The sequence below is a fragment of the Lactuca serriola genome, chromosome 1, assembly GCF_051521515.1.
Source record: "Lactuca serriola cultivar US96UC23 chromosome 1, Lser_US96UC23_V15, whole genome shotgun sequence".
In the NCBI taxonomy this organism is placed as follows: domain Eukaryota; kingdom Viridiplantae; phylum Streptophyta; class Magnoliopsida; order Asterales; family Asteraceae; genus Lactuca; species Lactuca serriola.
The window spans coordinates 32217426-32237409 of record NC_136408.1 but is presented as its reverse complement, the minus strand read 5'-3'; the positions used below and the strand labels follow the sequence as shown (position 1 = coordinate 32237409).

The 19984-nt window shown below is 30.6% G+C and overlaps 1 protein-coding gene and 1 long non-coding RNA gene across 2 annotated transcripts; one reads left to right on the top strand and one right to left on the bottom strand.

The window, feature by feature from the left end:
- Window positions 1-14119: 14119 nt before the first annotated feature.
- On the top strand, window positions 14120-15916 carry LOC145080910 (uncharacterized). Its single transcript, XM_079023203.1, has 2 exons — window positions 14120-15538; window positions 15637-15916. Exons 1-2 carry the CDS (start codon window positions 14435-14437, stop codon window positions 15796-15798), a joined length of 1266 nt encoding a protein of 421 aa, XP_078879329.1. The 5' UTR covers window positions 14120-14434; the 3' UTR covers window positions 15799-15916.
- A 2817-nt stretch (window positions 15917-18733) lies between these two features.
- LOC145067958 (uncharacterized) lies at window positions 18734-19614 on the bottom strand. The gene is made up of 2 exons (XR_013688911.1): window positions 19324-19614; window positions 18734-19248 (listed from the first exon to the last, which is right to left on the bottom strand). It is a non-coding gene; the product is annotated as an uncharacterized LOC145067958 (long non-coding RNA).
- Between the last annotated feature and the right edge of the window lie 370 nt (window positions 19615-19984).

The following is a 19984-nucleotide window of genomic DNA, read 5'->3' as shown; positions in this document are numbered from 1 at the left end:
TAAGAATAAAAATAAGCGTCAAAATGAAATGTTAGATAAAGCCGATATCTATGGATAATGTTGTAGTGGTTGAAACGAGGTTTCCGAATATATAAAGAATGCCGAAATCCGAGTTATAACGAAGAAGTTATGACCTGTCGAAGTTTCGCGACAGAACCGGCACGACCCAGTGCAACCCAACGCGACGTAAATAGTGAATTTAAGGTAGATAGATATCTATCCTTAGTGATCTAAATGAGAATGAAAGATCTCATCGATAGTAGTGCAATGACGGAAAGACGGACGAAAACGGAGTTCAGGCGAAGGAGTTATGAATTTCGAACGGAGTTTTCCTGTCCCGGCCTACTAAAAATAATATATAAGTAATATAATTATAATATATTAAAAATAAATTCAAAATTAGCCAATGGAGTCTAAACGAGAGTTGTAGAGCATAATCTCACCTTCGCGTCGATATAAAGAACGTCGAAAATGGAGTTCGTATGCGAAAGTTATGAATTTCTGAAGTTCGGGGCGCGAAACCCCAAAACTGTCAGAGACCACGACGTGGCAAGTCTCCTGATACCTCCGGGAGTCCCCCAGATGCAACTTGTAATGATGTATGCAATGACGATCAAGCCCACGACGTGGAAAAAGGATCCCACGACGTGGCAAGGGCCAAATTTGCCCTATAAATAGATTTGAAGGGCCAGCCGACTATGGTTGCTCCATCCCTTCTCTCCCACTCCCGATACACCCTTTAAGCCCTATTTTAACCCCCCGAAGCCCCGGTATCAACCCCGAGACCCGAAGCAAGTTCCGAAACCCGAAGATCCCGAGAAGAAAATAGTTTCCGAGCCGAAGCTCTGCCCGCGAGAAGTTCGATTTTTGTGAAGATCTTCCAGATCTGCTGAGGATTACTACTACTGTAAGCCGTAGTGCTGTCTGATCATCTTCTGATCAAGTGAGTGTGTGGTTACTTTCTTCTAACGCATAATTATGAAGTATTTTATACGAAATACGTGTTATGTGTATATTTTGTGTTATATGTGTGAATGTATATTCACTCTCTTCTATCTCATGGATCTGATTTGTTTTCTATTAAATACGTGTTATGTGTGTGTGCCTCATCTGTTATGTGGAATATATATTGATTAAAGCATGCTATACAGGTTTTTAAACTATGTATAAAAATGTATATTTTTATCTACTAATATGTTGGGTAGAACATGGGTAGATAGTTGGTGTGTAATAAACAGATGAGAGGCCTCGTTGTTGTTTTGATTCAGTCATCTAGCGGAGTTTAGATGACGACCACAGACTTTTCTAGACAGTCATGTGGAACGCTAGCAGGCTCGCCACCTGTAGGTGTTAATGAACTTGGGTGTTCATTCGCTGTACTCCATCCCCCTCATGGTTGCCTTATTTGACTTATATTGCTGAGGAACCCCCGAAGCATGTGTTGTCGCCCCGATGAAATATTCTTAGACTAGGTCCCTTATGTTAGTTGTCTTAGGGATGTAAAGTGAGAATAACGGGAATGGGTAATTGGGTTATTGTTGGTTGGTGGAATTAAATATAATTATTTATTGTGGGTTGAAAACCCTATATGCTCACCAGGCTCCCAAGCCTGACCCACTCAGTTTTATTTGTATTACAGGAAGTGGCGCAAGGGCATAAGATGGATGAACCATCAAGTTGTTTTGTTTACAATGCCGAAAAAAATTTGTGTTTCCACTTTAATCATCATCACATACTACCATCATAAACGAATCTAATTCTTTAAGAATTCATTCATTCTTAAAGAATATTTGAGTAATACGATTCCTAAAACTTACACCTTCATCTGCAAACGAAATACCAAAATAAAAGCAACAAATGTATCGATGCCAACTGATTAGGGAAAGTGAAATCTTGGTTGGCTTCCTAATTTGATGCGACTGGAAAAGATTATGTCCCTGATTTTGAGTATATCGCTAGCACATATTTCACATTTATATATTCTGGCCATAATTTATCAAGCCAGAGTGCAAGCTGCTACCATAATTGCCAAGAAAAAAATCAGAGGTATATTCTTTCTGCTATGTGATTACCTTACCCATTTAATTGATCAAGGAAAAAAAACAAGGTCGATTCATCTTGTTGTGCAATTAGCCGGTTACTCCTTTGCTTCAATTGATCACCAAAGTAATGTGAATCTGGTCACTTTTATGCACCGATGGCTGTAAAAAAAATTCAAAAGAAATTTTTTTTCTTTAAAACAAGGTGTCGTGTTTGTTAAAGTTTGTTTCTTATATAAAGAGACTAGGTGCGAGACCCATGTATTACACGGATTGATTAAAAAAGTTAAATATAAGATATAGACATTAAGTATTTTCTAAATTAAAATTTTGAAATAAATATAAATAAAATGATGAATAAGTAATTCAATCTATAATAATAAAAAATCATTATCATGTTTTAAATAATCATGTTGAATATGAATGTGTAAAAATTAAGTATTTTTTAAAGTAAACTACAAGGACCATTTATATATTTTGTCTTAATTAATCTAAACTAATAAAACTAATTAATATAAATTCATAAATGGAATTCTTTGATATATTAATAGAAATAAGAATTCACAAATGGAAGGTTTACTATATACATTAATTCACATTAATTAGTATGAGGTGACATTTAATAGGTGGAAATTAAATAAAAATGAAAAAAATATAAAAATGACAAGTGGAAAATAAATAATTCAAAAACTCTTAGAAAATGACATGTGTCAAATTCAATGAGAACATGACATTTGTCAAAATTATATTTATTTATTAGGATAGATAAGAGAGAATGAGTGAGATAAATTAGGATAGTAATTTATCAGTTACCTAATTTATTGGATTAATTAAAAATATGATTAATTAATTATTGACTTAAATTACCAATATTCTTTTAAAATGATTGGTTGTTATTCAGTCCACGTTCACAGTATTTGTTTATTTATAAATGATCCTAACACACACTCTCTCTCTCTCTCTCTCTGTCTCTATATATATATATATATATATATATATATATATATATATATATATATATATATATATATATATATATATATATATATATATATATATATATATTTGTGTTTCATAGTTTGCGTTCATGTCCTCATGAAGGGTATAGTAGGCCCTTTTCTCTAACATCGTGATAGAGAATGGTCACCATTATTATTCCAGAATCCCCTATTCCTTGATTGTCTCCCTCCTTTCCCTTTCATCTACAAAATTACAAAGAAGAAACCAATCTTTTTTACTTTTCAAATGTTTATTTCGAAAAAAAATATATTTTTTAAATATTCAAATATGAAATGATAATTTATGTAAGTATCATATCGTCAAATGGATAAACGTCAAACCCATTTATTTGGTCGTGACACGTTCGCACGCGGTGCATGTACATGAAACATAGTATGAACTTGAGGGAATAGTCATGTGCGACGAATGTCAATGGACGTTATTTAAATGAGTTTTTCTTGTCTTTTTCATTTATTTTGGTTTTTTTTTCGTTTTATTATTATTATTTTTTTCGTTAAAAAAATCAATTTTTTTTAAATAGATATATGCTCGGTTTTAAAGATTGTAATTTTTTCTATATTTTTATTTTTATTTTTTTTATATTTTTTGTTTTTAATATCTTTTCTACATACTTGAAGATAATAGGATTTTTTTGTTTTTATTTTTTGATTATTTTTTGCTTTTTATTTTTTATTTTTAAACTAAATATCGGTTTTAGTTTTAATGTTTAACAATTATAAAATTTTGAATATTAAAAATCATAATATTTTCCGTTCATACTTTTTTTAAATCATATTATTTTTCGATCATAACGATATTATGCATCATACATTTTTGGATTATATTAATTTGAATCATAATATATATTATTAAATAAGCTTTTTGTTCGATACAATATTTAGATCGTTATATTTTTTGAATCATTTAATTTTGAATCATAAAAAATACAATAATTAAGGATCGTTAAATATTTGAATCAAAATAGTGGGTAAAGTATTCGTTAATTTTTTATAATTTTTGAAGAAATTTTTTTCTAGTTTTTTCTAAATATAAAAAATAAAAAAAATATATTTTTTTTCAAAATTTTATAATTATGCTCATTTTATAAAGAATTAAATTTTTAAAAACTTTGATTTTTTCAGAATTTCTTTTTTCAAAGAAAAAAAAATTATTAACTAAAAATGAATTAAAAAAAAAAAAACAAAAGAACCCAGTGGCTATAGCGTCGACACGTGTCTTCATGGTGGAGCTAGTTTGATGTGTATGTTTGCTTCCGACGATATTTGCTGACAGGATAAGATGGTAATCGTTCACTTTTCAATCAAATTCCTAGCCTTCAATTTTTATTTATCACCCATAAACTTTTTTTATACTTACATAAATAACCCACATATTTGTAATGGCTATTTTTTTTTTTCACATTAGATTTTAACCATCCAATCTAATGAATTAGGGTTCCTGATTTGTCCTCATATTTCTTATTATTTATGTAGTTCCTACTATATATATATATATATATATATATATATATATATATATATATATATATATATATATATATATATATATATATATATATATATATATAACCATTATTAATTATTAATAAAGGAACCAATCTAAATTGTCGAAATTTAAAGCTATCACTAGATTATAACAAAAATCATTTCTTTTTTTTTCGTTTAATTTTTTTAGCCATTTTTTTTTCGAAAAAAATAACGAACATACAGATGTTCATGATTTTCCGTCATCTTTCCATAGAGATAATATTGATATACAAAATAATAATTTTTTTTTCTTCAGAAAAGCCCAATTCATTCATTTGTTTTTTTGAAAAGTTAAAACCTATTTTTTATCGAAAAAATTTAATAAATATATCAAAATTCAAAATTTTGGTACTCTTTAAACATAGATTTAAAAAATATATAAAAAAAAAACGAATTTTCAGTTTAAATTTACATTGTGAATCTGTTTAGATTCACATTGCGAATCTACTTATATTCATATTGTGAATCTGGTCAGATTCACAGTGTGAATAATAGTAAGTCAGATTCACATTTTGAATTTTGAAAACTAAATGATATACAGTTCATATTCACAATGTGAATAAATTCATTTGTTGATTTTACAAAACTAATTTATTAGTAATCAAAACGTCAAAATATTATAAAATTATATGAAAGTATATTTCAATTCATATGTAAATTTCATTAAATTAATTTGTGAATGATCAAAGAGTTAGAATATTAAGTCAGATTCACATTGTGAATGTTAAAATTAAAATATTACAGTCTGAAATGATCGAGTTTTATTTTTATTAATTAATTTATTTTTATTTTGTTGTTGTTTAATCGATATTGATGTTAATTAATAGGTGACAAAAATTGAGATTTTTGGCATAACTAGTTTTTTTGAATAAAAATAAACTTAAATATTGAAAAAAACAAAACGAAGTGAGATTTTTCAAATTTTTTTTTTTTTTATATATCAACATGGATCTATATGGAAAGATGACGAAAAATCATGAATAATGGTATATCGTTTTTTTTTTTTGATAAAAAACATGGCCTAACAAAAATTTAAACAAAAAAAAAGATGGGTTTTTTTTAGTAAAGATGTGAATTTTTGGTATAATCCAGTGTATATGCGATCAATCTTGGTCGTTGATACTTATAATTTCCAACGCTCACGATTGGTTCCTTTTTAATAATGGTCTCTTTTGAACCTCACCTTATATATATATATATATATATATATATATATATATATATATATATATATATATATATATATATATATATATATATATATGCATGCTAGGTTAAAGTGTTTTTACATTTATTCTGTGTTAGAATGCACCAATAGAAATTTAGTAAAATTATATTATTATTTAATTAAATAATGATAGATATTAAATGATTTCCATAATTGTATGTATATTAAATGATATCCATAATTATAATTTTCTCTTTATGTATATTCATATCTAGGTTTTTATGTCAGCAATAACGTTATTTCAGGACTCACTCACTTAAAATACAATAAAGTTGTATGGAATATGAAGAATGAGCGTGTATTCTAGTAGAATATACTTTCGTTCTCCTAGAATACACTCTTATTATTTTATATATGAATTTATTTTGAAAGAATATTATTATTGACATTAATGACGAATTAAATTAGTTTCCATAAAAAGGATTTATAAATATGGATATCATTTAATGTTTACTCAATTCTTATTGGTGCATTCTAGCATACAATAGATGTGAAAAACATTTGAACCTACCTCTCTCTCTCTCTCTCTCTCTCTCTATATATATATATATATATATATATATATATATATATATATATATATATATATATGGAAAAGTGAATATACCCTCAAGGGTATATAAACATCGATACCCTATACATAAAACTACGTAATTTTGATTAGTGAATTAATTTAAAAAACAATTTCCAAAAAAAATTGTTGCATAGTCCTTATTCACGTTTACAAAAACTAAAAATTGTGTCCTTTAAAAAGGATTTGTCTGATATTATTTATCACAATACTTCTTTCATAACATCATTTCCAGAGAACATGGATTCATGATTAATCCTTACAACATGTTCGTTTTAGGTCTCGGCTTGAAAGATTCAAGGAGGCACATTTTTGTCAACATCTCCTGTTCGACGACCGTGTTTAATGGGTTAACCTTTCACCTGATTCGAGTGAAATTGTTTTTTTGGATGTGGCTATTTATGATCGGTGGAAGGCAGATAGTGATTGGAAGGAGGTTCCACGTAAAAGGGAATCACATTACAAGGATCACATAATAGGGAATCGATATTGGAAGGATCGCATAATAGGGAATCGGTATTGGAGCATTCTAGGAATTCTTGGGCACAATTTTCTCATGTAAGTCTAGCAATTTACATTACGAATTTCCTAACATCTATGGCATCTAGGGATTTTTGGAAAGTATGTGGTAGACTTGGAAATATCCTTGATGTTTTGATACATGGGAATTATGAAAATTTTAACTTCCACTCACCAGGTGTTCGACATAAGGCCAACATGTTATTTAACTTTTGTTTATTTGTTAATCAGGTAAAAATTGCAGCATAGGAATGTAAATAGTTGAATAATGGTTGGAAACATGAAACTTAATGAAAAAAGATTCAACTTCAAGGGAAACATGAAATTTAATGATGAAACGAACATAATGGATATTAAATGAGAAGGAAGCTGTGATTACTTAAAGAAACAAGAGCATAATGTAGATTATGTTCATGATGGTAATTCCACCTTTGTTTTTGGAAGTAATCTAAGCAATGCTTTTGATGACAACCATCAACGTAAAGTCTCCCATGATACAAAGACTTCAAATATCCTAGATCTTGCTTACATATGGATGTTTCTCCTGATTGTGCACCAACTTATACATGTTATAACAATATGCAAATTAAGATTTCCAACTACATTCTTCATGTAGCTTTGATATATGTTTTCCCTTTTGCACCTCTGAAAATAAATTCCTAAATTTCCCTTGGCAGAAAGTCTCGAATTATCTGTCACTATGTATTTTTTAGATGAATTGTTGTTTTAAATTTGCGCTTTAGGAGCCTTTTGGTTGTGCTTCCAAGATGTTTGTTAAGAGGATGAGTCAAGATCGGATCGGATAAAAGATCAACTCAAAATTGATTTTAAACGAGCCCGAGCCGAGCTCGAGCTTAATATTAAGCTCTTTTATTAAACGAGCTCGAGCCTACGTCATTAAGCTCGATTAGGCTCGCGAACCTAAACGAGCCTTTAAATAATATAATTTATTATTATTTATATATATTAAAATAAAAACATATTAAGAGAATTATGGATTTAGGGTATTAGTAAACGAGATTCTTAACGAGCTCGAGCCAAGCTTAAGCTTATTTAGGCATGTCAGATAAAAAACGAGTCGAGCCTGAGCCCGAGCCGAGCTTGTATAATTCTTTACGAGCTCGAGCCGAGATCAATACAACAAAGCTCGAATCGAGCCGAGCTCGAGCTCAAGCCTCATATAACTTAAATAAGCCCGAGCCGAGCCTAGTCAGGCTCGGGCTCGACTCGGCTCGTTTGCACCCCTGGATGACTTATTGTCCTGAGCTAAAATTTCTTTGATGTAAGAAAGCAAATGATCTTCACCTTTTTTCTTAGATTTAATGTCATAAAACAAATTTTTTTGATTGTGATTTTGATATATGTTATTTTTTGCTACCAGAACTAATGAAATTAAGGAATTTGCATAGCAACATCCAATTATCCAAAACAAAAATATACTCTACTTTAAAGTAATTATTATGACATAAAAATAAGAATAACATCATCAGGTGATTATAGCTAAAGATAAATAAGTAGTTTTCATTTTTCTGAATAAGTATATTGCGAATTTTTGCACACTAATGACTGAAATACCCTTGTTGCAGGTTCCATGATCTGGAAATCATTTTTGCATAATGATGGACATGTTAAGAGCTCAAAAGATTTGGGATCAAAGGATCTTAACAAAAACAAACTTTGTGCAAAGTAAAATTTGCAAAGCCTTGTTGGAATCTTTGCCTTCTCTTCATGATAAAGTGCTTGTAGCTTCAATAGAGCCAATGATTAGCATTTCTCAGAAACAAAAGACTTTTGAAACTTGAAGAATTGAAAGAATTGTAAAAACTCTAGAATTATAAAAGTGGTTGTTGTATAGCAGTGTACTTATTATTATTTTTTTTTTACAAAATGAGAAATATACTTTTACTTATCATTTATAATCAAAATTAGCAATTGAGATTTTTCGCTTTTGGTCATATTGTTTATGTGACTTGAACATCCCTATCCTTAAGTTCTTGAGGATTACCATCTTTGGGACAGTGGCAAAATCGTCCAACAATTTTAAAAACCATCAAACATATGTATAGATTAACACAAAATACAATCATACTTCTGTTTTTTCACAAAATACCCTCATAATTTTATTTTTTTCACAGAATACCATCGTACTTTCGTTTTTTTTTCACAAAATACCCTCATAATTTTGTTTTTTCACAAAATAGCATAGTACTTTAATTTTTATCACAAAATACCCCCATAATTTTATTTTTTCACGTAATACCATCGCACTTCTGTTTTTTTCACAAAATACTCTCATAATTTCGTTTTTTTTTTCAAAAAATCGCATAGTACACTCATTTTTTTTTCACAAAATACCCTCATAATTTTATTTTTTCACAAAATACCATCGTACTTTCGTTTTTTTTTTCACAAAATACCCTCATAATTTTGTTTTTTTCACAAAATAGCATAGTACTTTCATTTTTATCACAAAATACCCTCATAATTTTATTTTTTCACATAATACCATTGTACTTCCGTTTTTTTCAAAAAAATACTCTCATAATTTTGTTTTTTTTTCACAAAATCGCATAGTACATTCTTTTTTTTTCACAAAATACCCTCATAATTTTATTTTTTTCACAAAATACCATCATACTTTTTTTTTTCATGAAATACCCTCATAATTTTGTTTTTTCACAAAATAGCATAATACTTTCCTTTTTTTTTACAAAATACCATCGTACTTTCATTGTGTTATCTCTACGTATACCAAAGCCATGTAAAAATGAATAATCATTATAAAATGTGTAGGCATCATCGGGTGTATCAAATACCTTTCCCAGTATACTTTCATCGTTAACTTCACCTTCGTCAAATTCAACGTTCATACCGATACTATTTATTTTTTCACTTTCATATGTTGCTTCCACATAATCATTTGTGTCAATATCTTCGGTTATATATGGTTATATAGCTTGATTAGTTGCTTCGGCTTCACTCATTATGGCCTGCAAAAGACAACGATGCATATTTCCAAATAAAAGATTAACACCAAATTGTTTTATATTGAATATAATGGAAACATTATACATAAAAAAGACACAATAACAGCCAATGACAATGTCTAAAAACAATAATGTCACTTTTAAAATCCAGAAACAAATAAAGATTCATCAGGTAATAAAGAACACTGTAAACAATAATCTTGAATATTAAATTCTGAAAAAATTTTAATAATCATATCAATTCGTTTGTTGCTTTTTATCTCTTTAATTATTGATAACAAATCAAACTGTTTTTAGCATATGTCTTAAGCAAAAAAAAAAGATGCAGTTTTAGGACCTCACTCAGGAAAAAAAATAGGTGATGATTTCGATTCATTGTGAATTGCAACTGGTTCCAATTAATAATAAAAAATACAAATTTACTAATAAATACACTAAACAAACTATACAGTTGCGGACAACGAGCTTACTTGAAAGTGATTTGAACGAAAAAAACAGGGGATGATTTCGATTCCTTGTCAATTGCAATTTTTTTGATTTCGATTCTTTGTGAATTGTAGTGTTTTTTGAACTACCTGAATTTAGATTCCAGTATCTATCGATGTCAATTTTTTTTTTCGTTCAAAATCTCAGTGAAGCAGAGTCGATCATAGAACAAAAGCAATTGACCATGAAATCGTTTTTTTTTAAGTCTTTTGTAAATTGAATTCTTCACGGTTTCTGTGATTTCCGATTACAATAACTTGTAATTCCGATTTCTTTGAAATCTTTTTTGTGATCGATGTCATTTTTTTTCCTTCAAAATCTCAGGGATTATAAAGCAAGCCAATCATAGAACAAAAAAATTCACCAATTGAATTCGCCTATGAATACGGAAACACGTATGGAAATTGATTTATTTTTTTTCAGAAAATTAAACCATTTAACAAAACTATGTAGTTTTGATAGTTTGGGTACCTAATCTTATATACCCTTAAGGGTATATTCACTTTTCCATATATATATATATATATATATATATATATATATATATATATATATATATATATATTGGCTTAGGTTATTCTATTCAAAATAATTATTGTGTTATTGTATTCATAAATGTGGGCCAATCATTTTACTTATTTTAAGAAAGTGATTAATACATATTATTGAATTAAAAATAATCGAAAAATATCATCTAATTTAACTAGAAGGGCATTTTAGTCAATTAATATATATTTAATAAATGAAATTTGCATAATTTAAGAGATCATAGATTCTATTAATTTTAAAAATCCGATTTTACGAATTATAAAGTTTTTAATTCGGAAATTCTGACAGAATATGTTTGAGTATGTTCAAAAATAAAAAAATTCTAGAACCATAAGATAATAAAAATATTCTTGAACATATTTCTTGTAGAATAACAAATTCTCGAACCAGCAATTGAAGAATTAAAACAAACATTATATTAATTCTTATAGTATACATGTAACAATTGCTAAGAATTATCTTTATTGTTAAAGAATAAAACTAAAAAAAACTTTCAAATCGGGAAAAAAACATCAAAATCTAACAAATACACTAATTTATTCTAAAAGAATAATGTTGCTAAAAGGCGTCGTTCAAATTTCGTGGTCCGTTCTGCTAGAATAATCCATTCTTTTTGGAAGATTGGTGGTCATTGTTCATCTTCATCCTATATAATGTTCATCTTCAAGATTCTATTCTGACATAATCGAAATTCAAGATTCCATTCCAGTAGAATGTTGTATGTCTCATATGTACCCTTCCCCGCCAAGAAAACAAGAACATTCTTGTTCTTGATTTCATGTATACCTGCAAATGAGAAATACAACCACATCGAATTTTGTCAAGCAAAACAAACAATTTCCTGTAAAACATTAACCCCAAAAATCCTATCCATTTATCCATTTCTATTAAGAACAATCAAACCCAAAACCCATCAACACTCCATTGAATTTTTGTCAAAACAAAGGAAAGAAAAACAAAATCAAAGGAATATCCATGGCCACATTTGGTCTACTGCTACTCAAGTGACAAATCCCTCTAAATGTCTAGTCTTTCTATCAGAAAGATCACTTCTTTTCCTCTGGATAATCATAAATGAGTACGAATTATAATTACCAATTCAGAAAATAATTTGTAGAAATCATCGCTCATTAAAAAAAAATCAACCCAGTTAGAAACAAGCTAAATACTATGCTGAGAAATCTTTGCCTCTGGATAATAAAAAATTAATAAAACACAAGAAGTTCTAATCAGAAAACACATACATCAGATAATCATAAAAAGTTATATAAGCCCCAAAACCATTGAATTGATAATGATTGAAGCTCGAGAATCACATCAAAACCAATGAATTGATAATGACTGAAGCTCGAGAATCAAATCAAAATCGGTGAGAGAGAGCGACAGTTGACAGAAGTGGAGATTTCAGAAGGAGAATAGAGAAATTAGGAAAATCATTGAATCGATAAACAAGACTAATTAATCGTTAGTTTCCCAACTCCAAAGCAACCCCTCGATTTCAGAATGAAAAGAAGAAAGAAAAAAAGAATCGAGAAGTTTTACCTGCTGTAGCCGATCCCACAACCAAATCCTTCTTCTTGCTTGACCTTTCATGCCTCGTCTTCCTCCTTGGATCGACACCACAACTTCTGCTCTTTTCTCCATATCACAATCTCCTCTTTCTTTCTCCGCTTAAGCAAATACATGCCACAAAAGGATTTAGGGCTAGGTTGGTCTGTTAAGGTCGAAATTGCTAAATTGATTGGATTTTTTAGGGAGGATTGAGTTGAAAAGTACAGAGTAACCACGATTGTCCTAGGTCAGAGAAACAAAATCGAGAAGAAGGAAGATAGAAGGAAGGTGTTTGGGGCGGACGATGGTGGCGACGACTTTGTATCACTGGCTAGGCTTGTAATCGGTGGAGATTGAGTGACTCTAGATATAAACCTGGAGAAATTAGGTTAAAAGTCAATACCATGATTATAGGGATTATTATTGGAAGTACTAATCAAATTACTAAATTACCCTTATTTATTTATTTAATTATTTAATTTTTTATTTAATTTTGATTGACTCACATTTATGCATACAATAACACAATACTTATTTTAAACACCTGAACCTAGCTCTCTCTCTCTCTATATATATATATATATATATATATATATATATATATATATATATATATATATATATATATATATATATATATATGAGAAGAAGATACAAACGATTAATAAAAGATTGAAAAACAAAAGGATATATCTCATATTTTTGAATTCCGTAGAGATATTCATATACTTTCCAAGTTATCAAAGGATTGAAAAACCATTAAGGATTTTTTATTTTTTTCTTAATTCTTTTTATTTTATTCTTAGTTCATATATAAACATAAATTAATTTGGGATCATAAAACTTTTAATCCCGTTCGACACCGGTTCAATATGAAATTCGTTTGTTCATGTAAACAATTAATAAAGGAAAAGAAAATGCATGAGACTTACTTGATAATTCTCATTCTTGCCGTGTCAATTTTGACCACCAATACATTTTTACTCTAAATCCATGATCGATTATAGATATAAATAATAAGTGACGACTGCAATTCAATTTTGGAAGTCGTTGGTGATGAAATTGTTGCAGGCCTACTCCGATGATGAAGGCCTATGTGCCAACTCTTAAGAGGGAGGACGAAGAAGAGTAATGGCGTTACGGCGATTATGGATAAATATGGTCAATCTCAAACAAAGTTACCAAGATTATAGGCTATAATTTTAAATTCAATTAATTGGTTTATAAGTCATTTACCAAATTATCTTTACTGATTTAATAAATTATTTAATTTTATATTTGAACCTTAACTGGTGTTGACTAAATGGGAATGTTAGTATTATATTTATGCAAGTGGTAATCTTGAAACCTCTTAGTTATGTGATTGTGTGGGTTTGTTTAGGGTGTTTGGCAGCGGTGTTGGGAGTTTTTAAACATACATAAAAAATTTGTGTTTTATATGTTTGTATTGTATATTTCTATAAAACTCAAATTCAAATTGTTATGTATCATCAATTGTTGTATACCATCACTACCCTTAATTGTATAGTGAGTGCCCTACTCTATATATTAAGTGAAAATCCCAACATGATAACATATTTGATTTTCCAATTGCATTTTAATTAATTTTTGGCTGTTAAAAGAACGAAATTTAAGATATCGTAGACGTTGGAGATATGAGTTTGCTTGTGGCATATCCGTATATATGACGGCCACATGAGTCGTGTCATGTATCCGATCAAATATTAACGTCAAAAGAAATCAGAATCTTTTTGGTCATCGCAGTTTCCAAGAGAATCAGCTTATCATCTAAGCACCAGCAAACCTATGGAACTCGATTCGACCAAATACGATTGACGGCTAGACACACTCTCGTGGCGGAGACACGTATCATACAATGCAACCATTCACCACACACGCGTCCAGACACCGCGATCGTCATCTCTCACGTTTGCTGTTCATCCATATCTTTAAAGCCCATGGTCTGCATCTACCGACCTTACCGTCCCTCTGTCAATTCAATAACGATTAGAATTAACAATCGAGAGTTGTCGATCAAGACGATGCATCTTGTGTTTCTTTGTCTTGTTCTAACGTCGCTGGTAACTGGAGCGACTTGGTCTCCTTCTCCACCTCCTCACCACCACCGCTTTGTCGTCGAATTCGATGAAGAACCCGACGGGAACACCAAAGTTTCGATTTCACAACACGACGACGTTGCCAGGATCGACGCCGGTGGCTTCGCAGCTGGGCCGAGAGAGCTCTTTGGCAAGTGCAGATATAAGCTTGCGAACGTAATCGAGAAGACGAAAAGCGTTGTTTCTGGTAAACGCGTTGATGTTTCAAGCAAGCTTCACAACTTCGAAGAGCAGGTGAAAGAAGTAACGGATGAAGTGGTGAAAGTTAGTGATCCTAAAGTCAAATTATCGGAAAAACTATCGGAAAAGTTTAAAGCAGTCGGAGAAAAGGCCAAGGATGTGGCTGGAATCGTGAAAAATGCTGTGGGGAAACCACTAGGCGTGTTTACCTCTGGGGATGGCACAAAAGGAACGCTTAAAGACTCGGTACTTAAAGTGGAACAATGGGATCTTGTTGATTCACCAAAGCGAATAGGGGAAGATATTGGAAGTAACGCTACCCGGAAAGTTGAAGAAGGGGTAGAAGAAGTGAAAGAAACTGTGAAAACTGTACAAGAAACTAGTTGGAATGATATTCTAACAAGATGTACCAGTATGGCGACAGTTTTAATAGACAAGATACAATCAGTGATCAGTTGGTGTCACTTATTAGGGTTCTCGACAGCTTACGGGATGGGAGTGTGGGTTACGTTCTTTTCGAGCTCTGTTTTGGGCAAGTGTCTACCTAAACGACAGTACGGAATGGTCATAAATAAGTTGTACATGGTGTATTTCAAGGCAATGTCGTATTGTATCGGGGCAGCTCTTATCGGGTATCTGGTAAGCCTCGGGAGAAATTTGTTCTTTTTGTCCAACAAGATGGCGGTATTTCAAGGATTCAATCTCCTCTCTGCGCTTCTTATGAATTTGATCAATATGATGTTTTTGGAGCCTAGAGCAACAAAGGTAAGATGCATCGATTTTACAATATCTTATTTCTAGTTTCTTGATCCGTAGAAAGGTTATTCTAACGTGGGTTTTTTCTGGATTGGGTGTTTGAATAGATAAAGAAGATAAAGGAGGACAGTGGAACAAAAAGTACTATATCATCAGAGAAACTAAAGAAACTGAGCACATACTCATCGACGTTGAACTTCTCGACAATGGTGGTGCTCACATGGCACCTGGCATACATAGGTCAACTAGTTCAAGCTGGACACCCATGATCTATGGCTGCAAGAGAAGGCACTTGTTCTTCATTTGATCATCAGATCACCAGATCACTCTGGTCATCTTTGTTTCTTAATTTCCTTGTTTTGAGAGAGAGAGAGAGAGAGAGAGAGAGAGGGGGGGGGGGGGGGGGGGGGTTGTCAGTGCGAGGAGCTGATCAGGTTTTAAACGACTGATCATCTGGTTTCATACGTTCATCATATACACATTGATGACCATGTAGATTAAGTTTATGAGTTCGATATATAACATGTCGGGATGGCTCATGTTGTCCTCAAGTATTTCCAACTATATATGATGAATTTGGTAACGATGTTTTAGTGTGTTCATTTTGGGCTTTATGTAGGCTAAAACAAGAACCCGGCAATTTTTATCCATTGTCCGTTGAAAAGTTGGGGACTTCATCTTCTAATTAATAGCAAAACGCCACCTTCTTATGAAAACCATTTATTGGATATAGTGTTGCGACATGGAAAATAGTACTACAACATCATGCACAAAGAAATAACTTGTTTAAACTCTTGTATTCGTTTTGAAAAAGCTAAGTTCTTCTATTAGGCTAAATGGGCTGGTCATCACCAGCCCACACGTGTTTGTCACATCAGCTTCACCACCAACTCACTTATCCTTGAAAATGATCACCACTAACAATATCATTTTTTCTTTTATATTTCTTTTTATCTTTTGTAACATTTATATTAAATAACAAACATAATAAATAAAAAATATTTTTTTTGTAACATTATATTAAATAAAAACAACCCACTAGATATTGAAAAAGGTTATCATTCCAGATCATTTATATTTTTATTTTTTTAATTTTAAAATATTAGATTAAATAAAAAAGTCACTAAAAAATCAAATAAATATATTATTAACTTTTAAAATTAAATAAACAGAATTATGTATAGTTAAGGGTTTAATATAATTCAGATAAAAGTGAAAGGATGTAATAAGATTAAGTTACAAAATTTTAGGAACCAAATTTGTAACTTCAATTAAAACATTTATAATATCCACCCGCTTTACTTCGTCTTTTTCACCGATTTCTTTGTAACTTTTTTTCCTTTTCTACTTCGATGGATTAAAAAAAATCCAGCAAAATTAAGGAGCAAAAGATCGAAAAAAAGCAAACCAATAGAAAGCTCCGTCTTCTTCTGTCTTCTCATCCACGCGACACCACGAACACCGACCCTTGGGGCGGTGTTCACGCGTCTTTGGTCGTGCCAACTAAGCATCACGCGTCTTTTAAGACGCCCACTCCTGATAGCCTTACAATTTAGTGATGCCTTATATTTAGTGATGGCGGCGTTAATAACACCATGCATTAAACTCATTAAATTTATTAGAATTTAAAAATTTAATGGATTGACGCATCAATTACTATATAATTTTACATTAATTTTCTTAAAATGCATTGAACTTTATTGAGTTCAAATATATATATATATATATATATATATATATATATATATATATATATATATATATATATATATATATAATTTTATATTAATTTTCTTACAATAAATTTATTAGACTTTAAGAATTTAATAGATTGACACATCAATTACTATATAATTTTACATTAATTTTCTTAAAATGCATTGAACTCTATTGAGTTCAAATATATATTTATATTAGTTTTCCTATAATGCATTGAACTCAATAGAATTGAATGTAATATATATTTAATGAGTTCAAATATATATTTATATATAATTTTATATTAATTTTCCTACAATGCATTGAACTCACTAGAGTTGAATAGAATATATATTTAATAAAGTAGTTAAAATGTTTCTTTCTTCCCAGTTCAATAGCCATTGAACTCCTTATGACATCCTATAATTGTAGAGTTTGATCCATTGAATGTCAATTAGACATGCCACCTCATTCAACTTTCCCATTAAACTATGCATTGTATGCATTGTGTATGCTCTAAGAGCATCCTAAAGGTAGCTCGAATGGCTGTCGAAAAAACTTTCATTGAGGCTCTTAATGAACTTTTGTGTTGGAGAGTATTTTTCCAATGAATAGAGGCCTTCCGATTATACACATTACAATAGGGATGATAAACATGATCGATCGAATGTGTTGCACTAAACATAGATATAAAGTCTATGTTAAATGTTAACACCGTGTGTTTATATATTGGGAGAGTGTTGCACTAAACATAGATATAAAGTCTATGTTAAATGTTAACACCGTGTTTATATATTGGGAGGTTAAACATAAATATATGTTATATATATATCTTAATATCTTCTGGCAATTTTATATATCGGAAGGTTTGTCCGATCGTTAAAACTGACCGGAAATCATGAAATAGAAAAGACGAAAGATCTTTCGTGAAACTATTTATATATTGAGAGCCGAACAATTTGAGTTAGGGCCAAAACAATTTTATTATACTGATGAAGTGAATGTCAATTTCAATATGCTTTGAGTGTTGATGTTGTGTTGTGTTGACCAACATGTAAGCAACATTGATGAGATAAAGTTATTTTTTATAACCGAAACCCAAACCGATTCTACATATTCTGGTTCTAACGCTTCGAGTTCCAGTACAAATTTCTGTTTTAAATCTCATCCCTACTACACTTCCCACATATGGCACACTACCCATTTATATTTTACAATATTTACAATATATATCCTAAGAAAGGAACTATTTATCCGGACACATATGGGCTCCCCCAAATCCTCTCACCAGAATCCAATGCATGAGATTCCATAGCCTATAAGTCAAATATACTCCATATGCCATTTATGTATTCCATAGCCTATAAGTCAAATATACTCCATATGCCATTTATGTATCATACTCTATAGACCAAAATAAACATGGATTGTACACCTTACATGACAGAAATAACTGATATTTAAAATTCGTGTAATTCGTGTGTGTTAAGATAATGCTATAAAAAATGATAAATCAAACGATTTGAATGACTCATTTCAAACATGTTCCAACATACATCATCATGCGAGGATAAATCGCAAAAAACTGGTAATATCTTAAACGTATGAGGGTTTGAATGCATGTATGCTAGAAAAAGAGAACCGGAAATAACCACTTCCTCTAAAGTCTAAATCCATCCCAAAGTCTATCACAGAGACTAAAACACAGCAACATTTTAGGAGTCTCTGTTTTTCAATGGTTGGCCTCCTTTATTGTTCAACCACCATTATCTCAGTTCACATCATATAATTGTATTGTTGCTTGGTTAGCATCAGCCTTTCAAAAAAGTAAACTAAATTAAATGATTCATTAATTGAAAACCTATGATACGTTTTAGACTTTTAGTATGGTCACGACTCTAATCAGTCACCTTTCAGTCCTTCTCGATCCAAACTAGTACACGTCTCATTATGCTATATATATCAAAATTGATGTACCACCCCACCTGTCTACATGCCGCTAGCTCCAAAATCGAAATAACCTGAACCGTAAGTAATTTATTGAATAGTACCAAGTGAATTAAAGGAACCAGAAGATAGACAAGTGGTGTCAAAACCTGATCGAGACCAAATAAAGCGTCTCAATGCGAGAACTGGTTCATATCAAAATTATAAGTGAGGTGGATTGATCGCACATCCCTACCAAACAGCCGACATGTTATCCATCTTCTTCTTCTTCAAGTCAGAACCTGCTAATTTCGATTCCCTGTCACACAGTCAATCCGTTGAATTTCAACCTCCGGCTTCTTATTTCGATATATAGTTCTAAGAGCCCTCCTCTACTGCCTCCCTCGTGAACTCTCTTACGCACTTAAGCCCAAGATAACTTTTGGTTGAAGACTTTTCATTTCTATTGAATCGATAAAAAAAACAAAAACAAAAAAACAAAAAAAAACAAAAAGAATATTTCCATGTTTTAGTTACATTAAAACCCAATATGCATGGCAAGTGACAAAAACGTGTGTTAGATAAAAAGGGCAACTTATCACTATTGTCGTGAGGTTTATCACAAAATAATCTTTAAAATATTATGTTTCGAATTTCGAAACAGCCACATATTTCATCTTATTTACAAAAGAAATTGTTCTCGTTTGGTCCTTTTAAGTTTTACGGTAGAACCACTACAAAATTATGAAATATTTCTTATTTACAAAAATAAAAAGAAAAAACTATCGTTTTGTTTTTTTCTAAGTTTTGCAATTGTATATGGGTCTAATG